The sequence below is a fragment of the Somniosus microcephalus genome, chromosome 1 (genome assembly GCF_052327205.1).
Source record: "Somniosus microcephalus isolate GS21.2 chromosome 1, FLI_Smic_1.0, whole genome shotgun sequence".
Taxonomy (NCBI): Eukaryota; Metazoa; Chordata; class Chondrichthyes; order Squaliformes; family Somniosidae; genus Somniosus; species Somniosus microcephalus.
In genome coordinates, this window is record NC_140987.1 from 120,115,647 (window position 1) to 120,137,407 (window position 21,761).

The window sequence follows — 21,761 nt, forward strand, 5'->3', positions numbered from 1 at the left end:
GCCGGTTCTGTTAAAGGAGTATGAGCAGCTAGGGATCAAATTAAAAAACAGAACCTCAAGGGTAATAATCTCTGGATTATTACCTGAGCCACGAGCGAATTTGGCTAGGACAAATAAAATTAGAGAGTTAAATGCGTGGCTCAAAGACTGGTGTGGGAGAAATGGGTTTTGCTTCCTGGGACACTGGCACCAGTACTGGGGCAGGAGGGAGCTGTTCCGTTGGGACGGGCTTCACTTGGCCAGTGCTGGGACTAGAGTCCTGGCGGATCACATAACTAGGGCTGTAGAGAGGGCTTTAAACTAACTAGTGAGGGGGAGGTTCCTAGAGAGCAAATAATAAAAATGACAACAGAGAAGGTCATAGACTTAGTGGGGAAATTAAAAACCAGAGCGTGTCAGGAAGGGGCAGAAGGTATGGAGTAAAAGGTAAAGTAATAAAAAGGGCAAAAGCAGGAACTAAGTGTCACAAAACATATTTGAAAGTTCTCTATCTGAATGCATGTAGCATTCGTAACAAAATAGATGAGTTAATGGCACAAATAACTACATATGGGTATGATCTTGTGGCCATTACAGAAACATGGCTGCAGGGTGACAATGCCTGGGAATTAAACATACCAGGTTATTTAACGATCAGGAAGGACAGGCAGGAAGGAAGGGGAGGTGGGGTGGCTATGTTAATAAAGGAAGGAATCACTGGAATACAGAGAAATGATATTGGGTCAAAAGATCAGGATAATGAAACAGTTTGGGTGGAGGTAAGGAATAATAAGGGGAAAAAAGCACTAGTGGGCGTAGTCTATAGGCCTCCGAACAGTTGCAATTATGTTGGATGGAGTATCAATCAGGAAATAGTTGAGGCTTGTAATAAGGGAACATCTATCATTATGGGGGATTTTAACTATCATATTAATTGGACAAATCAAATTGGGCAGGGCTGCCTTGAGGATGAGTTCATTGAGTGGATTAGGGATGGGTTTCTTGAGCGGTATGTAACTGAACCGACCAGGGGGCAAGCAACCTTAGATCTGGTCCTGTGTAACGAGACAGGATTAATTAAAAATGTCCTAGTAAAGGATCCCCTTGGAATGAGTGACCATAACATGGTTGAATTCCATATTCAATTAGAGGGTGAGAAGGTTGGATCTCAAACAAGCGTGCTAAGCTTGAATAAAGGAGACTATGAAGGTATGAGAGTGGAATTGAGTAGAGTGGATTGGGAAAATAGATTAAGGTGTAAGACGGTACATGATCAGTGGTGTACATTTAAGGAGTTATTTTACAACTTCCAAAAAAAATATATTCCACTGAGAAGAAAAGGGTGTAAAAGAAAAGACAGCCATCCGTGGCTAAGTAAAGAAATTAAGGATAGTATTCGACTAAAAACAAGGGCATATAAAAGGTAGCCAAATCTAGTGGGAGGATAGAGGATTGGGAAAACTTTAAAAGACAGCAAAAAATAACAAAAAGATTGATTAAGAAAGGGAAGATAGATTATGAAAGTAAATTAGCAAAAAATATAAAAACAGATAGTAAGAGTTTTTATAGTTATATAAAAAGAAAACGGGTGGCTAAAGTAAATGTTGGTCCCTTAGAGGGTGAGACCGGGAAATTAATGGTGGGAAATATGGAGATGGCAAAAACACTGAATGAATATTTTGTATCAGTCTTTACAGTAGAAGACACTAAGAATATCCCAACACTGGACAAACAGGGGGCTATAGGGGGGGGAGGAGCTAAACACAATCAAAATCACTAAGGAAGTGGTACTCGGTAAAATAATGGGACTCAAGGCGGATAAATCACCTGGACCTGATGGCTTACATCCTAGGGTCTTGAGGGAAGTGGCGGTAGGGATTGTGGATGCATTGGTAATAATTTTCCAAAACTCCCTGGACTCAGCAAAGGTCCCGGCAGACTGGAAAACTGCTAATGTAACACCCTTATTTAAAAAGGGCAGTAGACAGAAGGCTGGAAACTATAAATTGGTTAGCCTAACATCTGTGGTAGGTAAAATTTTGGAGTCCATTATTAAGGAGACAGTAACAGGACATTTGGATAATCATCATTTAATAGGACAAAGTCAGCATGGTTTTATGAAGGGGAAGTCATGTTTGACAAATTTGCTGGAGTTCTTTGAGGAAGTAACATATAGGGTGGATAAAGGGGAACCAGTGGATGTAGTGTATTTAGACTTCCAAAAGGCATTTGACAAGGTGCCACACAAAAGATTATTGCTTAAGATAAAAAATCACGGGATTGGGGGTAATATTCTGGCATGGATAGAGGATTGGCTATCTAACAGAAGGCAGAGAGTTGGGATAAATGGTTCATTCTCAGAATGGCAATCAGTAACTAGTGGTGTTCCGCAGGGGTCGGTGCTGGGTCCCGAACTCTTTACAATCTATATTAACAATTTGGAGGAGGGGACCGAGTGTAACATATCAAAGTTTGCAGATGATACTAAGATGGGAGGGAAAGTAGTGAGTGAGGAGGACATAAAAAAACCTGCAAGGGGACATAGACAGGCTAAGTAAGTGGGCAGAGATTTGGCAGATGGAATACAATACTGGAAAGTGTGAGGTTATGCACTTTGGCAGGAAAAATCGTAGAGCAAGCTATTATCTTAATGGCAAGAAACTGGAAAGTACTGAAGTACAAAGGGATCTGGGGGTCCTGGTGCACGAAACTCAAAAGGTTAGTATGCAGGTGCAGCAAATGATTAAGTAGGCCAATGGAATGTTGGCTTTCATTGCTAGGGGGATAGAATATTAAAATAGGGAGGTATTGCTTCAGTTGTACAAGGTATTGGTGAGACCGCACCTGGAATACTGCATACAGTTTTGGTGTCCATACTTAAGAAAGGACATACTTGCTCTCGAGTCAGTACAAAGAAGGTTCACTTGGTTAATCCCGGGGATGAGGGGATGGACATATGAGGAGAGGTTGAGTAGATTGGGACTCTACTCATTGGAGTTCAGAAGAATGAGAGGCGATCTTATTGAAACATATAAGATTGTGAAGGGGTTGGATCAGGTGGATGCGAGGAGGGTGTTCCCGATGATGGGTGAAACTAGAACTAGGGGGCATAGTCTTAGAATAAGGGGCTGCTCTTTCAAAACTGAGATGAGGAGGAACTACTTCACTCAGAGGGTGGTAGGTCCATGGAATATGCTGCCCCAAAAAGCTGTGGAAGCTACATCATTACATAAATTTAAAACAGAAATAGACAGTTTCCTAGAAGTAAAGGGAATTAAGGGTTACGGGGAGCGGGCAGGAATTTGGACATGAGTCTAGGTTCGGATCGGACATGGCCCTGTGGGTAGCGGAGCGGGCCCAGGGGCCGTGTAGCCTGATCCTGCTCCTATTTCGTGTGTCTAATTCTGTTAGATTCAAGAGATGGTTCTGTGATAGTAGATTGGCGGTTAGGATCAGATCAGCCATGATCTTATTAAATGGCAGAGCAGGCTCGAGGGGCCGATTGGCCTACTCCTGCTCCTATTTCTTATGTTCTTATGGACTGAGTTTAAAATCCAGGGCTCCAGGACCCAACAAGATGGCTACAATCAACCTCATGGCCAAGGCCTGCAAAGTTCAGGTTTGGACTGACAAAGAAAGAATGTTCCAGAAATTAGAAGACAGACAGGCCTTCTGCATTTATGTATGAGAAGCAAACAGTGGCATTCGGGCCTCTGATTAAAACCCATCAAGGCCGTTTGCACAGATAATCAACGGGTAATAACTGCATTCAGACCTTCGTTAGCTGACTTCAACACTGTTTGGAAACGATCAACGGGGCATTAAAACTGGAATGGCCCCATCACAAGACCAGTTACACAAAGGAAAACACTTATGGGATGTTTAAAGACCGATTAACCGGCCATCCAGGTCGATGGGCCCAGATCGGTTTCCTTTGTATCATCTTCAACACGTCCAGGTCAGACAAAGAAACAGGCTGATCTGGCGAGTGATAAGAGCTCCCAGAAAGGGGTGTAAGTAGTCCCTTGGGAAGCCATATCTCTCTCTCTCTCTCTCTCTCACCTGGACTCCGGTGCCCTGCCTTACCATCAAGAAGATCGACGACGAAGAGCCCGTCCAGGGAAGCAGGATACCGACAGTTACCTTTGAATCACTGGGGTATCTCTGCTCTGGGCGGTGAAAACCCTAAAGACATCAGCAGGCAACGGGGCACGGAGCTGGCGTTCTAACATCCGAGACTGGTGAACATAAACGTTCTGGCCCATCACAAGACAACTTAGATAGGTGTAAAGGGTGGGAGTTAAGGGGATTGCTAAAATTGTCATTTTAGTCATTTTCCCTCGATGTGTCTGTTTCTCCTCCCCCGCTAAGTGTAATTGTGTTACATACATAGTGATTTTCTCTATATAGTGTTTATTTTTCTCTATTTTTAATAAACATTGGTTTTCTTTGCACCAAACCACTGGTCTCGTTTTGTTTATATCGCTGCTCGTAATAAGTCCGGTGGTCAGAACCAGAGGGGAAGCGATTCGAACTGCACGGGGCTGGAGCAGCTCAGATACGCCTGACTGGCCAGACACAAACCCCAAACCAAAACCCCCTACAGAAAGGGGGATTAAACCTGTGCTCATTGTGGGATGCACTGGCACTATGCCACCCTCTTTATGCACTATGCCTCCTTGTCATCTTCTTAGTGTTTCTTAAGTTTAATAGGATGAACCAAAACCCTTACTGCATATTCATTTGCTATTATTTCAAAACTACTTACAGCATACATCTTACCTAAACATGTCCCCACTGCCCCCCACCCGCCACCCCCAACCCCCCATCCCCACCCACCATCCCCTTCGGCAAATTGTCTCCCAAAACTCACTGTGAAAGCTGAAACATGAACAATAACCATTTGACAAGGTACCAGAGGATGCCAGGTGCCCATGGAATGGTACTATAGCAAGATGTCAACTCTTTTGGGAGAGGCAGAGGAAAACTGGTGAGAAAAAGAGAATTAAGTATTAAGAAACACACAAAGCTACATCTACAGATTAGAACTCTCAGTACATTTGTGGTTTCCTTTGTCAGCTTTAGATGAACACATCAAGAGGCATTCTGACACCACACACCCATCATCAGATCCTATTCCTGATACATATATAGTCCTTTCAAACTGAATTCAAAAAATAATAAAGTTATTAAAATATATAAATTAATTCAAATCATTATAATTTGCTGAGTTTCATGTGATAATTTTTAGTTCTGTAAATTGTAAAATTAAGTTAAAGTAAATGTGCTTCAGATTAATTAGTTATTTAAAACCAAAATAATATTAACATTAATTGTAGCAAATACCACCAAACGATTCAGCTTTAATTCTAATCATCTAAAACTTATATTACTTGACCACTGTGATAATTCTCTTTCTTTCTTTAGGCTGTAGGTGAATTTATTCTTGTGGAACAGGATGTGAAAATAAAGAAGAAGGGAAGTATATACAGTCTGAATGAGGGTTATGCCAAATACTTCGATCCTGCACTCACAGAATATATCCAGAAGAAAAAGTTTCCTGAGGTATGAACTTTAATATATTAAAGGGAACCTTCAGTAATCTTAGCAAAATTCAAATCTAATAGGTTCAAATCAATCAAGCCTGGCAAGTGATTTCAATTAACTGTCACTCCTGTGGGCAAAGAATGATAGAATCATAGAATGGTTACAGCACAGAAGAAAACCATTCAGCCTGTCGAGCCCGTGCCGGCTCTCTGCAAGAGCACCTCAGCTAGTCCCACTCCCCCGCCCTTTCCCCGTAACCCTGCAAATGTTTTTCTTCCAGTTACCTATCCAACTCCCTTTTGAAAGCCATGATTGAGTCCGCCTCCACCACCCTTTCAGGCAGTGCATTCCAGATCCTAACCACTCGCTGAGTAAAAAAGTTTTTCTAATGTTGCCTTTGGTTCTTAAGCCAATCACTTTAAATCTGTGACCTCTGGTTCTCGACCCTTCTGCCAATGGGAACAGTTTCCCTCTATCTACTCTGTCCAGACCCCTCATAATTTTGAACACCTCTATCAAATCTCATCCAAATCTTCTCTGCTCTAAGGAGAACAACCCCAGCTTCTCCACTCTATCCACGTAACTGAAGTCCCTCATCCCTGGAATCATTCTCGTAAATCTTTCCTGCACCCTCTCTAAGGCCTTCACATCCTTCCTAAAGTGTGGTGCCCAGAATTGAACACAATATTTCAGTTGAGGCCGAACCAGTGTTTTATACAGATTCATCATAATTTCCACGCTTTTGTACTCTATACCTCCATTCATGAAGCCCAGGATCCCGTAAGCTTTTTTAACTGCTTTCTCAACCTGCCCTGCCACCTTCAACGATTTGTGCACATATACCCCCAGGTCTCTCTGTTCATGCACCCCCTTTAGGATTGTACCCTTTAGTTTATATTTCCTCTCCTCATTCTTTCTACCAAAATGTATCACTTCACACTTTTCGGCGTTAAATTTCATCTGCCATGTCTCCGTCCATTCCACCAGCCTGTCTATGACCTCTTAAAGTCTATCACTATTCTCCTCACTTTTCACTATACTTCCAAGTTTTGTGTCATCTGCAAATGTTGAAATTGTGCCCTGTACACCCACATCCAGGTCATTAATATATATCAAGACAAGCAGTGGTACTAGTACTGACCCCTGAGCAACACCTTCCTCCAGTCCGAAAAACAACCGTTCACCACTATTCTCTGTTTCCTGTCATTTAGCCATGGATACTTATCCATGCTGCCACTGTCCCTTTTATTACATGGGCTTCAACTTTGCTGGCAAGCCTATTTTGTGGCACTTTGTCGAACGCCTTTTAGAAATCCATGTACACCATGTCAACCGCATTGCCCTCATCAACCCTCTCTGTTACCTCATCAAAAAGTTCGATCACGTGTCTCACATGTTTGAAAACTTGCCTGGACTCATTTCACATGGGATGGGACCCTTACAATCAGCCTGAGAGGGCACTCTTTTAGTTGAATTTGAACCCAGGTAGGCACTGCTGTAATGTAGGAAACATGGCAGCCAATTTGTGCACAGCAAGGTCCCTCAAAAAAAATTAAATAAATGACCAGATCATCTGTTTTAGTTGTAGAATGACTAACAAATGTTGGCCAAGACACCAGGAGAACTCCCCTGCTCTTTTTCCAATAATGCCGTGGGATCCTATACATCCACCTGAGTGGGCAGACGTGGGCCTCAGTTTGACATCTCATCCGAAAGACAGTAGTGTAGCACTCCCTCAGTACTGTGCTGGAGTGTCAGCCTAGATTACGTGCTCAAGACCTGGCTGCTAGTAGAGAATGGTTTTAATTCCTTGAACTCAGCATACTTCCGCTGCGGCAAATGACTCATATGTCTATCAGTAGCATTTTTCTAAATATATAAAACCTTTGGGAATCATAAAAATCTAATTGCAATAAGCCAGCTATTAATTTAATAGATTAATCTAAAGTAAATGAAGTGCACCACAGGCACGGTACTTGCTGACCTGGAAGATCTTGATTTTGATCTGGGGGGTCAGTGCTGAGTTAGCTAACCTCAGCCAGGGCTGCTGTGGACAAGGGACTCCAGTTGACCTCTGCAACGAAGGCTACACAGGGGTTGGAATCAGCGTGTCCACCATTACTGCAATCATTTTACTATTCCTCACTCACTTCAGCTCTTGCCATATCAAATTTAACTTCTAATAATTCATCGCTTGGGGGTGAAGGTGTGGTGGGGGTGGCAACATTGTGCTTGCCTCAGTCCCGAATCAGAGATGTTGAGGTGACTAAAGAATCCTGACAGGGAATGACTCTTACACTACTAACTAGTACTTCCACCAAAATCTACAGAACTGCATTAGGTTCTCGTCAATATATGTATGCATAATAAGAACTATGTAAGTATGTGTCGTATTTTCACCTGAGAAAACATGTCAATTCTTGTACAACTGAAATTTTTAAAAAATGGACTAAAATATAATAAAAATTCGGTGCAAGTGGCAACTTTTGACAGGCAATAACTCTTGTTATCTAGGCAAAAATGCAGCCATTCTGCACTAGCAATGTCCATAAACAAGAATAACATGAATGGAATAACATGAATGATCAGCAATTTTTTTTATTTTTGTGGTGTTGATTGGGGGAGGAGTATTGGCCAGAACATTAGAAGAGCTCCCTGCTCTTCCTCAAATAGTGCCCTGAAATCTTGACCATCCACCTGAACAGTCAGTCTGGACTTCCGTTTAATGTCTCATGAAGCAGACAACAACTCTGACAATGACAACCCTATCCTCAGTACTGCACTGGAGTGTCAGCATAGATTATATGTTCAAATCCTGGTATGAACTTGCTTCTGACCCAGAGACAAGAGTGCTCCCAACTGAGCCAAGCTGACATGTTTTCCTTGGTTAATCTGAGCAACGCCGAACCTTGCTGCCTCTGCTTTAAGGCAACTTGGGAACAAACAAATCTAGAGAGCGCCTGCAGAGTATTCGGTTAACGCTCTGTCGACAGTATGGCATGACCTTTGATCAGTCTGATTGTGTAACTAGTTTGTTTGGGGCTGTTAACTGATGTTACGCAGCGCCATTCGTTAGTTGTTTAACTGGTTACTCGCCAGATTAGATGGGGGTTCGGTATGTTTTTCAGCACATGTTTGAGTCACAAACAAAAGCAGTCTTGTGACAGGTATTTTTCTCTCTCACCAATTCTCTCCTCTTTGGAATACCTTGAATCCTCAGTGAATTATGACACCTCAGGTGCTAGTCACCCTCCAGCACCTTACTCAGGTAGCAATTAGTCATGTGTGAGCCTTGACAATGAATGCCAGCAGGCTACATGTCCTGGGTGGGCATCGCAGCTGAGCCTGATCCTCTACTCACTCAATATCTGTACATAAGCACTTCCAGTAGAAGGGTCAATGTGTTGTGATGAAGGAATCCTGGGCAATTTTACCATCCCTTACCAAGGGCACTGCAAACTATTATAGGTCTTTACTGCCACCCTGCCTGAGACAGTAAATGGCATTTATATATCACTTCTCATGTAAAAGAATATCTTGGAGCACCTTACAAGGGAAGAGGAGGACACTGAGCAGGAAAGGGAAGAAAATTAGGAGAAGAGGCCTAATGCACAGGTGAGGAGCTGGATTTTTTGAAGAAAGGGAGAGCGATAACAAGACAAAGTGGCTTTGGGAGAGAATTTCGAAGTGCAGAGAGGTAATGGCTAAAAGATCAGCTCCTGGTGTAGCCGCAGAGGAAGCAGGGAACAAAAAGCAACCCGGAATCTGAGGAATGCATTGTACTAGGTAAAATGTAAGGCTGGAGAAGATTTCTCAGTTAGGGCGATGCGGGGCTGTGGAAGATGAGAAAACAAGGAAGAGGTGTTTGAAATTGATCTGCTGGGGCACAGAGAGCTTTGCAAAGACTGGGGAAATGGATATACAGAACTTCATATAGGAGAGGACTTGGGTCAGAGAGTTCTGCATTAACTGATGTTTGTGATGGGTGGAAATGGAAGACCATCAATATTCAAGGCCTGGATTAGATTTTCAGTAACAGTCTGGAAGAAGTAGGGACATTACTAGTCCCAGAAGTAGAAGAATGTAGTATTGGTGAGAAACTGGATATGGGGTTAAAAAAATCAGCTCAGGGTCAAACAGAATGGTGGGTATGCACACCTCTGTTACAGGTCACTTTTCCCATGTTATTGAGCTCTCAGATATGTTTTGAATAGAAACTCACCTCTGAACAATGGAAAAAATTAATTAGGTTGACATTTGAAAGGAATTCTCAGGTACAACTTGTCTTGGTCGGTCAAGCAGGGGCGACCTTCGGATTGTGCAACCCGTGCAATCGCACGGGGTCCCGAGTGGATCCAGTGAAAGGATGATATACCTATCAATTCCTCCAATAAAAGGCGAAGAGTTACGAAGGTGACTAAAGGTTTTTATTGACTAAATAACAGAGCCCACTCTCGTGGGTGATCCGATCCAAGCAGGAGGAATACCAGCCAGTCGCTCACCTTTATACCTGGCCTGGTGGGTGGAGCCAAGGCGGAGTCGGCAGTGGTCATCCCAGGTATAGCAGTGTGGCAAGAGGCGACCTCGTACCGTGATACAATAGTGGTCAGTGATACAGTTATAACGAACAGTGGTGAACAGTGCTAACTACTAACAGTGATACGATAGTGAACGTGGTTTACCACATTCACCCCTTGTTTAGAATTAAGTCCGGCGGGGTGAAGTGTACTACCAATTCTGGTAGGTCAGTCTGTCCGGAGGCTTCGTAAGCCTCTCCGATCGCCGCAGCGGTGGTGTTGCCTTATCCAGTGCTGGTGCCTTATCCGGTGTTGATGCTGGTGTTTGCGTGGTCGGCGAGGGCTCGTGGGGTTCCGGCATGCCGTCTACCTGGGCTGGGGTTGGGGGGGGTGGTGGCGGTGTTTCCGGATCGGCTGAGGGTGCGAGGTCTCGTAGGGAGACAGTGTCCTCCCGCCCGTCTGGGTACGCCACGTAGGCGTACTGGGGGTTGGCATGCAGGAGGTTCACCCTCTCGACCAGGGGGTCCGTTTTATGGGCCCTCACGTGTTTCCGCAGCCAGACCGGCCCCGGGGCGGTCAGCCAGGTTGGTAGAGTGGTTCCCGTAGTCGACTTCCTGGGGAAAACGAACATTCGTTCATGGGGGGTGGTGTTAGTGGCCGTGCAAAGTAATGACCGGATGGAGTGCAGCGCTGTCGGGAGGACTTCTTGCCAGCGGGAGGTTGGGAGGCCCTTAGACTTTAAGGCTAAGAGGACGGCCTTCCATACCGTCGCGTTCTCTCTTTCCACCTGACCGTTACCTCTGGGGTTGTAGCTGGTGGTCCTGCTTGCTGCAATACCTCTCTCTAGGAGGAATTGCCGGAGTTCCTCGCTCATGAAGGAGGAGCCCCGGTCGCTGTGTATATAGTTCGGGAACCCGAACAAGGCGAAGAGGGCATTCAGGCACTTAATGACCGTGCTACTGGTCATGTCGGGGCAGGGGAAGGCAAAGGGGAAACGGGAGTACTCATCAACGATGTTGAGGAAGTACACATTACGGTCAGAGGACGGGAGGGGCCCCTTAAAGTCGATGCTCAGGCGCTCGAAGGGGCGGGTGGCCTTGATCAGGCTTGCTCGGTCCGGCCTATAGAAGTGCGGTTTGCACTCCGCACAGGTCTGGCAGTTCCTGGTCATGGTCCTGACCTCCTCGATGGAGTAGGTCAGGTTGCGGGCCTTAATGAAATGGTAGAGTCTGGTGACTCCGGGGTGGCAGAGCTGGTCGTGGAGGGTCTGAAGCCTATCGATATGCGCGCTGGCGCATGTCATTCGTGAAAGGGCATCAGGGGATTCGTTCAGCTTGCCTGGCCGGTACAAGATCTCATAATCGTAGGTGGAGAGCTCGATTCTCCATCTCAAAATCTTGTCATTCTTGATTTTGCCCTTCAGCTTGTTATTAAACATGAAAGCCACCGAACGCTGGTCGGTGAGGAGGGTAAATCGTTTGCCTGCCAGGTAGTGCCTCCAGCGCCGTACTGCCTCCACGATCGCCTGGGCCTCTTTCTCGACCGACGAATGTCAGATCTCGGGGCCCTGTAGGGTCCTTGAGAAGAAGGCCACTGGCCTCCCCTCCTGGTTTAGGGTGGCGGCTAAGGCGAAGTCGGATGCGTCGCTCTCCACCTGAAAGGGGATGGACTCGTCCACTGCGTGCATCGTGGCCTTGGCTATGTCTCCCTTAATGAGGGAGAAGGCCGCGCACGCCTCCTCCGTGAGGGGGAAGGAAGTGGCTTTCAGGAGGGGTCTGGCTTTGTCCGCGTAATTGGGTACCCATTGGGCATAGTAGGCGAAAAGCCCCAGGGTTCTCCTAAGTGCTTTAGGGCAGTGGGGGAGGGGTAGCTCCATGAGGGGGCGCATTCTTTCTGGGTCGGGGCCGATGATTCCGTTCTCCACTACGCAGCCGAGGATGGCAAGGCGCGTGGTGTTAAACACGCATTTCTCCTTATTGTAGGTGAGGTTCAGCCGTTGGGCCGTACGGAGGAATTTCTCCAGATTCGCGTCATGTTCCTGCCGGTCGCGGCCGCAGATAGTGACGTTATCTAGGTAGGGGAATGTAGCCTGCAGTTCGTTCTGGTCAACCATCTGGTCCATCTCCCTTTGGAAGACCGAGACCCCATTAGTGACACCGAAGGGGACCCTAAGGAAGTGGTATAGGCGCCCATTCGCCTCGAAGGCGGTATACTGGCGGTCCTCAGGGTGGATAGGGAGTTGGTGGTAGGCCGACTTCAGGTCGATGGTCGAGAATACTTTATACTGTGCAATCTGATTGACCATGTCAGATATGCGGGGGAGGGGCTATGCGTCCAGCTGGGTATATCTGTTTATGGTCTGGCTGTAGTCGATGACCAGGCGGTTTTTATCACCGGTCTTTACGACTACGACCTGGGCACGCCAGGGGCTGCTGCTCCCCTCGATAATGCCCTCTTTCAGGAGGCGCCGCACCTCAGAGCTAATGAAGGCTCTGTCCCCGGCGCTATACCGCCTGCTTTTGGTAGCGACGGGTTTGCAGTCAGGGGTAAGGTTAGCAAACAGAGAGGGTGGCGGGACCTTGAGGGTGGAGAGGCTGCAGGTGTTACGCGGTGGGCGGTTTAACGTTTGCTGGTTGTTGACTGTGAGTGGGGGGAGGGGTCCACCGTATGCTAGGGTTACGCTTTGGAGGTGGGATTGGAAGTCCAGCCCTAGTAGGACGGCAGCGCAGAGATGGGGGAGGACGAGGAGTTTAAAGTTTTTATACTCCGTGCCCTTAACCGACAGGGTCACGACACAGTAGCCGCTGATGTCCGTGGCGTGGGACCTCGATGCCATCGAGATTCGGCTGCGCGTTGGTAGGACAGAGAGGGAGTAGTGGCTCACCGTGTCTGGGTGGATGAAGCTCTCCGTGCTTCCGCTGTCGAACAGGCAGGTCGTGGCGTGGCCGTTCACTTTGATGTCCATCATTGACTTGGACAGATGGTGCGGGCGGGCTTGGTCCAGGGTGACGGAAGCTAGTGTGTAGCTGAGCGAGTCGTTGTCATCTGCGGGCGAGGCGGTCGGGCATGGTGAGTAAAATGGCGTCTCCCACGAGGTAGGGCAAAATGACGGAGAAGATGGCTGCCCCCGTAGCTCACATGAGGCACTATTGGGGTCGGTTGCCTTAATCAAAGATGGCCGCCCCCATGACTCATGTGTGGGGATGCTGGCCTCAGTTGCCCTAAACAAAGATGGCCGCCCCCATGACTCATGTGTGGGGATGCTGGCCTCAGTTGCCCTAAACGAAGATGGCCGCCCCCATAGTTCGCATGCGGCACTGCTGGCCTCTGAGGATCCGCTCCTGCAGGCCTTGGAGAAGTGGCCTTTCTTCAGGCAGGTTTTGCACATGGAGTTCTTGGCTGGGCAGCGCGACCTCGGGTGCTTCTCCTGGCCACAAAAAAAACAGCCGGCGGCCCGATCGCGGATGCCCGATGTCGGGGCCGGTGCCGGGGGTGGCGGGGCCGGTCGGGTCCGGGACGCCGACGCAGAGGTAGGTCCCGGGGGCGGCGCTGGGAAGGGTGCTGTGGTAGGGGTCGGGCCCGAGTCCCAGGGTCGCGAGCAGTACCTGGTGAATGCTTCCTGATCTTGGTGGGCCACTTCCAGGGAGATAGCGAGGGCTTCAGCTTTTTCCATGCTGAGGTCTTTAGCTTCCAGCAGTCTTTGCCGTGAGTACTCGGACCGTAGGCCTTTCAGGAATGCGTCGCGGATATTATCTTCAGTATTTTCGGCTGCCGACACCGATTTAAAGTCACAGTTCCTGGCGAGTGCATATAGCGCCTGTGAGAATTCGGCTACTGATTCTCCTGGCTGTTGCGGCCGTGATCTTAGGAGGTGCCTAGCGTACATGTAGTTTACCGGGGTCCGGTACTTCTGTTTCAGCAGGTTGATGGCGGTCTCGTAGGTAGTCATGTCCTCGATGAGAGTGTATACTCTCGGGCTCAGTTGTGCCTGCAGGACACTTAGTTTGGATGCCTGAGGGACGCTGGATTCTCTCAGGTATGATTCGAAGCAGACCAGCCAGTGTTTAAAGTCTGCGGCTGAGTTTGCTGCTCGTGGGTTCAGGTCCAGGTACGGCGGTCTGAGGGCTCGCAGCCAAGCTGGCTGGTGTGGCTGTGCTCCTGGGAGCTGCGCTGGTGGCTCCTCCGCCGGTTGTGACTCGTTGTCGGACATCATTAAATTTAGTCAATAAAATTGATATACCTATCAATTCCTCCAATAAAAGGCGAAGAGTTACGAAGGTGACTAAAGGTTTTTATTGACTAAATAACAGAGCCCACTCTCGTGGGTGATCCGATCCAAGCAGGAGGAATACCAGCCAGTCGCTCACCTTTATACCTGGCCTGGTGGGTGGAGCCAAGGCGGAGTCGGCAGTGGTCATCCCAGGTATAGCAGTGTGGCAAGAGGCGACCTCGTACCGTGATACAATAGTGGTCAGTGATACAGTTATAACGAACAGTGGTGAACAGTGCTAACTACTAACAGTGAAGTAGGGACATTACTAGTCCCAGAAGTAGAAGAATGTAGTATTGGTGAGAAACTGGATATGGGGTTAAAAAAATCAGCTCAGGGTCAAACAGAATGGTGGGTATGCACACCTCTGTTACAGGTCACTTTTCCCATGTTATTGAGCTCTCAGATATGTTTTGAATAGAAACTCACCTCTGAACAATGGAAAAAATTAATTAGGTTGACATTTGAAAGGAATTCTCAGGTACAACTTGTCTTGGTCGGTCAAGCAGGGGCGACCTTAGGATTGTGCAACCCGTGCAATCGCACGGGGTCCCGAGTGGATCCAGTGAAAGGATACCTACGCAATGGTAATAGCTGATCCCTGACCATTTTGTCAACTATTTTTATATTACCTATTACAAACATGCCTTTTCACAGTCGATGTGTGCATGTTTAACACCAGAGTAATAGGTAGTATTTAGTATCCTTGTCTAGTAAAATGTAGGGGTCCCAAAGCAAACCTTTACATGGGGCTCCTGCAAGGCAGATACTGCTCCTTTTGTCAAGCACACTTACTGACCATCTGAACAAAATAATATCCTTTGGGCCAATTTTACAATAATAATATAGAGTCTAATCTGAGTAATAGACATTCTGTACAGCAAAAACGTGTTGAACTTCCATTGTAAGGACACAAATTTGAGTCATTCCAACTTGCCTAGTCTTAGAGATCTGGCGACTAGATGGATTTCATGGTAAATTGATGGTTTTACCGTAGTCCAACATCTTTGAAAGGGAGGAAGGAGAAACAGGCATTGGTTCATCCTGCAAATGATGCCTGCTGTTGATCAATAAGAAGGAAGTGTGCTATGTGTGGTGAAATATAAACGTGTTTATAAAGAACAAATTTATGATTTTGCTACACATGGCACACAGAGGAAATACTCCCTCCATGCAGCAACATTATAGCACCTATATGTGACACAGACCATCCGGCTCTCTTGGCCCGAGGAATAAGAACATAAGAACATAAGAATTAGGAGCAGAAGTAGGCCATTCGGCCCCTCGAGCCTGCTCCACCATTCAATGAGATCATGGCTGATCTGATCTAGGCCTCAACTCCACTTTCCTGCCCGCTCCGCATAACCCTTGAGTCCCCAGTTTTTCAAAAATCTGTCTATCTCCGCCTTGAATATATTCAATGACTACGCCTCCACAGCTCCCTGGGGTAGAGAATTCCAAAGATTCACGACCCTCTGAGAGAAGAAATTCCTCCTCATCTCTATTTTAAATGAGAGCCCCCTTATTCTGAAACTATGCCCCCTAGTTCTAGATTCCCCCACGAGGGGAAACATCCTAGAACATAAGAAATAAGAGCAGGAGTAGGCCATACGGCCCCTCGAGCCTGCACCGCCATTCAATAAGATCATGGCTGATAATCGACCTCAACTCCACTTTCCTCTCAGCGTCTACCCTGTCAAGCCCCCTCAGAATCTTATATGTTTCAATAAGATCACCTCTCATTCTTCTAAACTTCAATCAGTATAGGCCCAAACTGCTCAACCTTTCCTCATAAGATTACATAGGATTACATAGGCTATATGGCACAGAAACAGGCCATTCGGCCCAGCCAGTCCATGCCAGTGTTTATGTTCCAGCCAGGGTGCTGTCCATGACTGCAAATGACAGGTCACCAATACCATCTTCAAGACTGCTGGGCAATTCATTTGTTTTGGAAAGGCTTGAAGACACCACACTTTCAGGGCTATTCACAGATCACAGAAATCACAGAAAACCCCACAGTGCAGATAGAGGCCATTTCGGCCCATCGAGCCTGCACCGACACATATCCCACCCGATCCCCGTAACCCCTACACCAACACATATCCCACCCTATCCCCGTAACCCCACGTATTTAATCCCCCTAACACTAAGGGTCAATTTTTTTTTATCATAGCCAATCAACCTAACCCGCACATTCAGTTCTATAAATAAAATGCAAACAACTGGGGATGCTGGAAATCTGAAACATTACATAGGATTACATAGGATATACTCCTGTGCAGCACCTTGGGACGTTTTACTACGTTAAAGGCACTATATAAATACAAGTTGTTGTTGTTGGAGGTGGTTACATTTTTTGTAGATCCCTCCCCCCATCTTACTAGTTTAAAGCCTTTGCCACTTCCCTATTTATCTTTTCTGCAAGGACACGGGTCTCATCCCGATTCAGGTGGAGCCCATCCCATCAGTCCAACTCGTTCCTGTTCCAGAACTGGTGCCAGTGTCCCATGAAAAGGAACCCCTCTTTCCCATACCAGCCCTTTAGCCACATGTTAATTCTCCTGATCTGTCTGCTTCTGTACCAATTTGCACATGGCTCGGGTAATTATTACCCTCGAGGTCCTGCTTTTTAATTTAGAGCCTAACTCCTGATACTCTTTCAGCAGGACCTCCTCCCTGTTCCTACCTATGTTGTTTATTCCGACATGGACCACGACAACTGGTTTTCCACCCTCACTTTCCAAGTCCCTCTCCAGCCACCGTGAGATATCCCTTACCCTGGCACCAGGTAGGCAACACACACTTCAGGATTCTCATTCTTGGCTGCAGAGGACGCTATCTACCCCCCTAATTATAGAGTTCCCTATCACTACCACATTTCTATTCTGCTCTTCCCCCTTTTGGACAGCCTTCTGAGCCACGGTGCCTTGGTCTACATTGTGGCTGTTCTCCCTGCAGTCTTTCTCCTTGTCCTCACAGGTAGCGAGTACATCGCACCTGTTGGACAGGACCAGTGCCTGTGGGACCTGCTTCTCAACCTATCCTAAATCCCCGCTACCCGTCTCCGTAACAGTCACACCCTCCCTTTCCTGAACCTGTGCTTTCCTCTGGGATGTGCATGCTGGATAAAACTGTCCAGAAATTCCTCCCCTTCCCTTATGTGTCGGTGTGTCTCCAACTCACCCTCCAGCTCAATGACTCTGAGCCGGAGAGATTCGAGATGGAGACATCTCCTGCAGATGTATTTGCTCGGGACAGTCTCGCCGTCCACAAACTCCCACATACTGCAGTCCAGAAACACAATCTGCCCTGCCATATCTTAGTCTAGCCTTATTTTACTTATTTAATTAGTTAAGTCTTTAATCAATGATTATTTATAGTTATATTAATTAGTTTAACTAGTTAAGCTACAAATTTAATACAGTATGTTATAGTTTCCCGATTCTCGTTTAAACCACTGTCCTCTTCAACTCAGGAATCAACCTTGTGAACCTTCTCTGAACTGCCTCCAATGCAAGTATATCCCTCCTTTAATAAGGAGACCAAAACTGTATGCAGTACTCCAAGTGTAGTCTCGCCAATGCCCTGTACAGTTGTAGCAAGACTTTCCAACTTTTATACTCCATCCCCCTTGCAATAAATGCCAACGTTCCATTTGCCTTCCTAATTACTTGCTGTAACTGCATACTAACTTTTTGTGCTTCATGTACGAGGACACCCAAATCCCTCTGTACCGCAGCATTCTGTAGTCTCTCTCCATTTAAATAATAATTTGCTTTTTTATTCTTCCTACCAAAGTGGACCTCACATTTTCCCACATTATATTCTATCTGCCACATTTTTGCCCACTCACTTAGCCTATCTATATTCCTTTACAGATTCTTTGGGCTGGATTTTGCTGCTGCTCAGTGTGTGAGTTTGGAGGCGGGTCCGCTGTCAAAATAGCAAAGATTGACAGCGGGTAGGAAACCAACTGTCAACCTGCCTCCATGTGAGTCGCCCAGGTGTCGGGTCTGTCTGTGCAGAACTGACCCGACACCAAGCGGCGGGGGAGACAATTTAGATCATGAAATGGCTTGTTAACAGCTAATTTAATTATATTTTGAGGCTACCTTGTAATTTTACGTGCTCCCCCATGGGTTACCCACTGCTCGGGGAACACGCCAGCTCACCCTGTCGTGAGTTGAGTCTGCTTGGATTTATCTGATAACCAGAAAGCTGCAGAAGTGGTATAAAGGATGCCATGTTGCAGCTGTTCAGTTTCAGAGCTCAGAAACTATTGTTAACTGCATTTGTAAGACATATAAAGATTTCTTTAGCTTGCAGGTGTTTAGAGCCAACTGTATATCATTGGAGCAACTTCTTTCACCATTGACAGATCGCTTCTGTCATCGCAACTGCAGCTGCCATCTATTCCAGCAACATCGGTGCCCTTGAAAATAATCACACCTTGGTCCTCTGAATCCTTCCACGATCAGTCCCAACACTAACATCAACAGGCACACCAACATCACCAACAACAACACCAACCTTCTCCATCATCACCTGATGCTGCACAGGACACAGGGCATCAGCACCTGACAACATTGCTGCCCCCGCGGGAGGCCAGTGATGGCATCACCATGGCCAGATTTACTTCAGTTGATGCTGCCACATGATGCACCAAGTTGACACCATCCCACACCAGCACCATAAAGAATCCCTATAATGTCCAAACCATTCCTTTCACACTCATCACAATAGTGGGAGGGGGGGTGGAGTTATGTCTCAACATTCACTGGAACTCACTAAGACACTTCTCAAGGTGCTCACTGATCTGTCCAATAAAATGAAGTGTTGAAAATATAGATTTCAATGGATGACAACACATTAACAGAAACTTCACATGAACATTGGCTAAACCTCTCAAGTGCCTACCCTTGTGTGTTGTTAGTTGGTATGCTTGCAGTAGGATGAGGGTGAGTGTGATGGGTGGTTAGTGAGATAAGGAAGTGATAATGTAGATAGAGAGGGATGGGTGGAGGTGCAAGGTAAGTTGGTGTGAGTAAGGATGTGCAGGAGTTGGATATGGAAGGCAGAGTGATGGGGATGTGATGAGTGGCACAGCAGGTTGAATTTGAGTGTGGCTTGACAGTAACATTTTGTGATCTACTGAGATCACTGAAAGGATGGCGCCACTGCAGCCAGGGACTCCTGAAGACATCCCTGCTTGTGTCCTCCTGTGCAATGATGAATCAGACTCTGTTGATCTTCCGCCCATGGGAAGGGATGAAACATATGGAGGGAGTCATGCATGAGCCTGGGTGCAGATTTGCAGTCACCTTTGTGCAATGCGTGTCAGTGTTTGCAGGACCTCAATGTTGCAGAACACTGACAACACAACTGTCAAAATCAATGTGGCCGTGGTCCCTTTCAGGAAACCGGTTGATGACGTGTCATCAAATGACGTCATCAGACCCGCTTCCTGTTAATTGGCCAGGAAGTCCACACGGAGGGGTTAACAAGCCCAATCTACAGAAAATCATTTTCAGAGAGCGGCTGTAGATGGGAGCGAGACCAGAGACCAGAGCCCACCAACCAGCTCTCCTGCCTCCATCCCGCCTCCACAGGGAAAATCCAGCCCTTTGTGTCCTCCTCACAACCTGTTTTCCCACCTATCTTTGTCTCATCAGCAAATTTGGCTACAGTACATTCGGTCCCTTCATACAAGTCATTAATACAGATTGTAAATAGTCGAGGCCCCAGCACTGATCCCTGTGGCACCCCACTAGTTACAATTTGCCAACCTGAAAATTACCCATTTATACCGACTCTGTTTTCTGTTAGTTAGCCAATCCTCTATCCATGAAAGTATATTACCCCCAACACCATGCGCTCTTATCTTGTGCAGTAACCTTTTATGAGGCACCTTATCGAATGCCTTCTGGAAATACAAATACACTACCTCTACTGGTTCCCCTTTATCCACCCTGCTCGGTACATCCTCAAAGAACTCTAGTAAATTTGTCAAACACGATTTCCCTTTCATAAAACCATGTTGACTCTGCTTGATTTTATTATGATTTTCTAAATGTCCTGCTACTACTTCCTTAATAATGGATTCCAGCATTTTCCCAATGACAGATGTTAGGCTAACTGGCCTATAGTTTCCTGCTTTCTGTCTCCTTCCTTTCTTGAATAGTGGCGTTACATTTGCGGTTTTCCAATCTAATGCAGGAGGGCACAGACAGAGAGTGTTATATGGGGAGGGGGAGAGGGACTGAAAGTACCAGTGACTCCGGTTACTTCTTCGACATTTAAGAATGACGATAGTTTGATGAGAAAGTCTTAGATTCTGGTTCTAGAGCATATGGACAAATGCAGAAGATGATTCATGTAAAGAAATAACAAGGTTTTAATATTTTGTAAATATATTAAAATTATGTGATTAATGTCAGGTAACACATGAAAATTCCAACACTCCTCAGTTCTCTTCAGAAGACAGATAATCTCAACAATGCTAAGCACTTTTTCACTTTCAAACAACTAAACAAGTTTATTCATGAACAGAGTTATTGCCATAAACAAGTAGTGAGAACAAGATATTGAAATCAGTCCAAAAACAGCAGTCTGGAGCCAGTTCACAAACTTCCTTGCAGCTGCTCCTACTTTGCTGGAAGTGTGGAGGAAATCCCATTTATGTGTGTAAATGCAGTTTCCACCACACTTCTAGAGAAGTTATGGTAACAGAGCAGGAGCAGCTCCAAGGAAATTCCTGGCCTAAACCTTTATAAAAAAACTGGTCAGGCCCAGCTGAAGTATTGTGGCCAATTGTGGGCACCACACTTTAGGAAGGATGTCAAGACCTTAGAGAGGGTGCAGAGGAGATTTACTAGAATGGTACCAGGGATGAAAGACTTCAGTTCCCTGGAGACTGGAGAAGCTGGGGTTGTTCTCCATAGAGCAGAGAAGGTTAAGGGGAGATGTGATAGAGGTGTTCAAATTCATGAAGAGTTTTGATAGAGTAAATAATAAGAAACTGTTAGTGTATGTACTTTGCAGAAGGAACTATATTCTGCAGCCCCTGTATACTGCAGTACCAGTAGTGACCACCCCTGTATATAAGCCTGTGTAGTAACTTTGCATAGTAGTTCCAGTTTTGTCTCCACTCAGTAAACACCTGTTGTAACCAACCCCTGCAGTCCGTGTCTCAATTACACACGGGCATAGTACTGGCGACGAGCAGATCCGAACTTACCTACAGTCTGCACCACCTCATGGGGATCCATCCCTGAAGCGAAGTTGTCAGAGGTCGAGGCCAGAAGGAAGAAAGAAAAAAAAACAAAAAAACAAACAGAAGAAACGGGCGTCAAACCGTGGGCAACCGCCTCTGATTCATCGGATTTGAAGATTTGCAGGAGAGGCTGTCGAGAGCGGGGCTTGGTTATCCTGTCTATGGTGTTCCA

General features: G+C 46.3%; 1 protein-coding gene across 1 annotated transcript in view; it reads left to right on the forward strand.

Moving 5' to 3' along the window:
- The window catches only part of LOC147124327 (fructose-1,6-bisphosphatase isozyme 2-like), a 119,787-nt gene that overhangs the window by 87,112 nt on the left and 10,914 nt on the right, over window positions 1–21,761 (forward strand). The window contains exon 5 of the mRNA XM_085985023.1: window positions 5,407–5,544. Within this exon, the coding sequence (XP_085841149.1) occupies window positions 5,407–5,544 (138 nt within the window). The remainder of the gene's footprint in view (window positions 1–5,406; window positions 5,545–21,761) is intronic.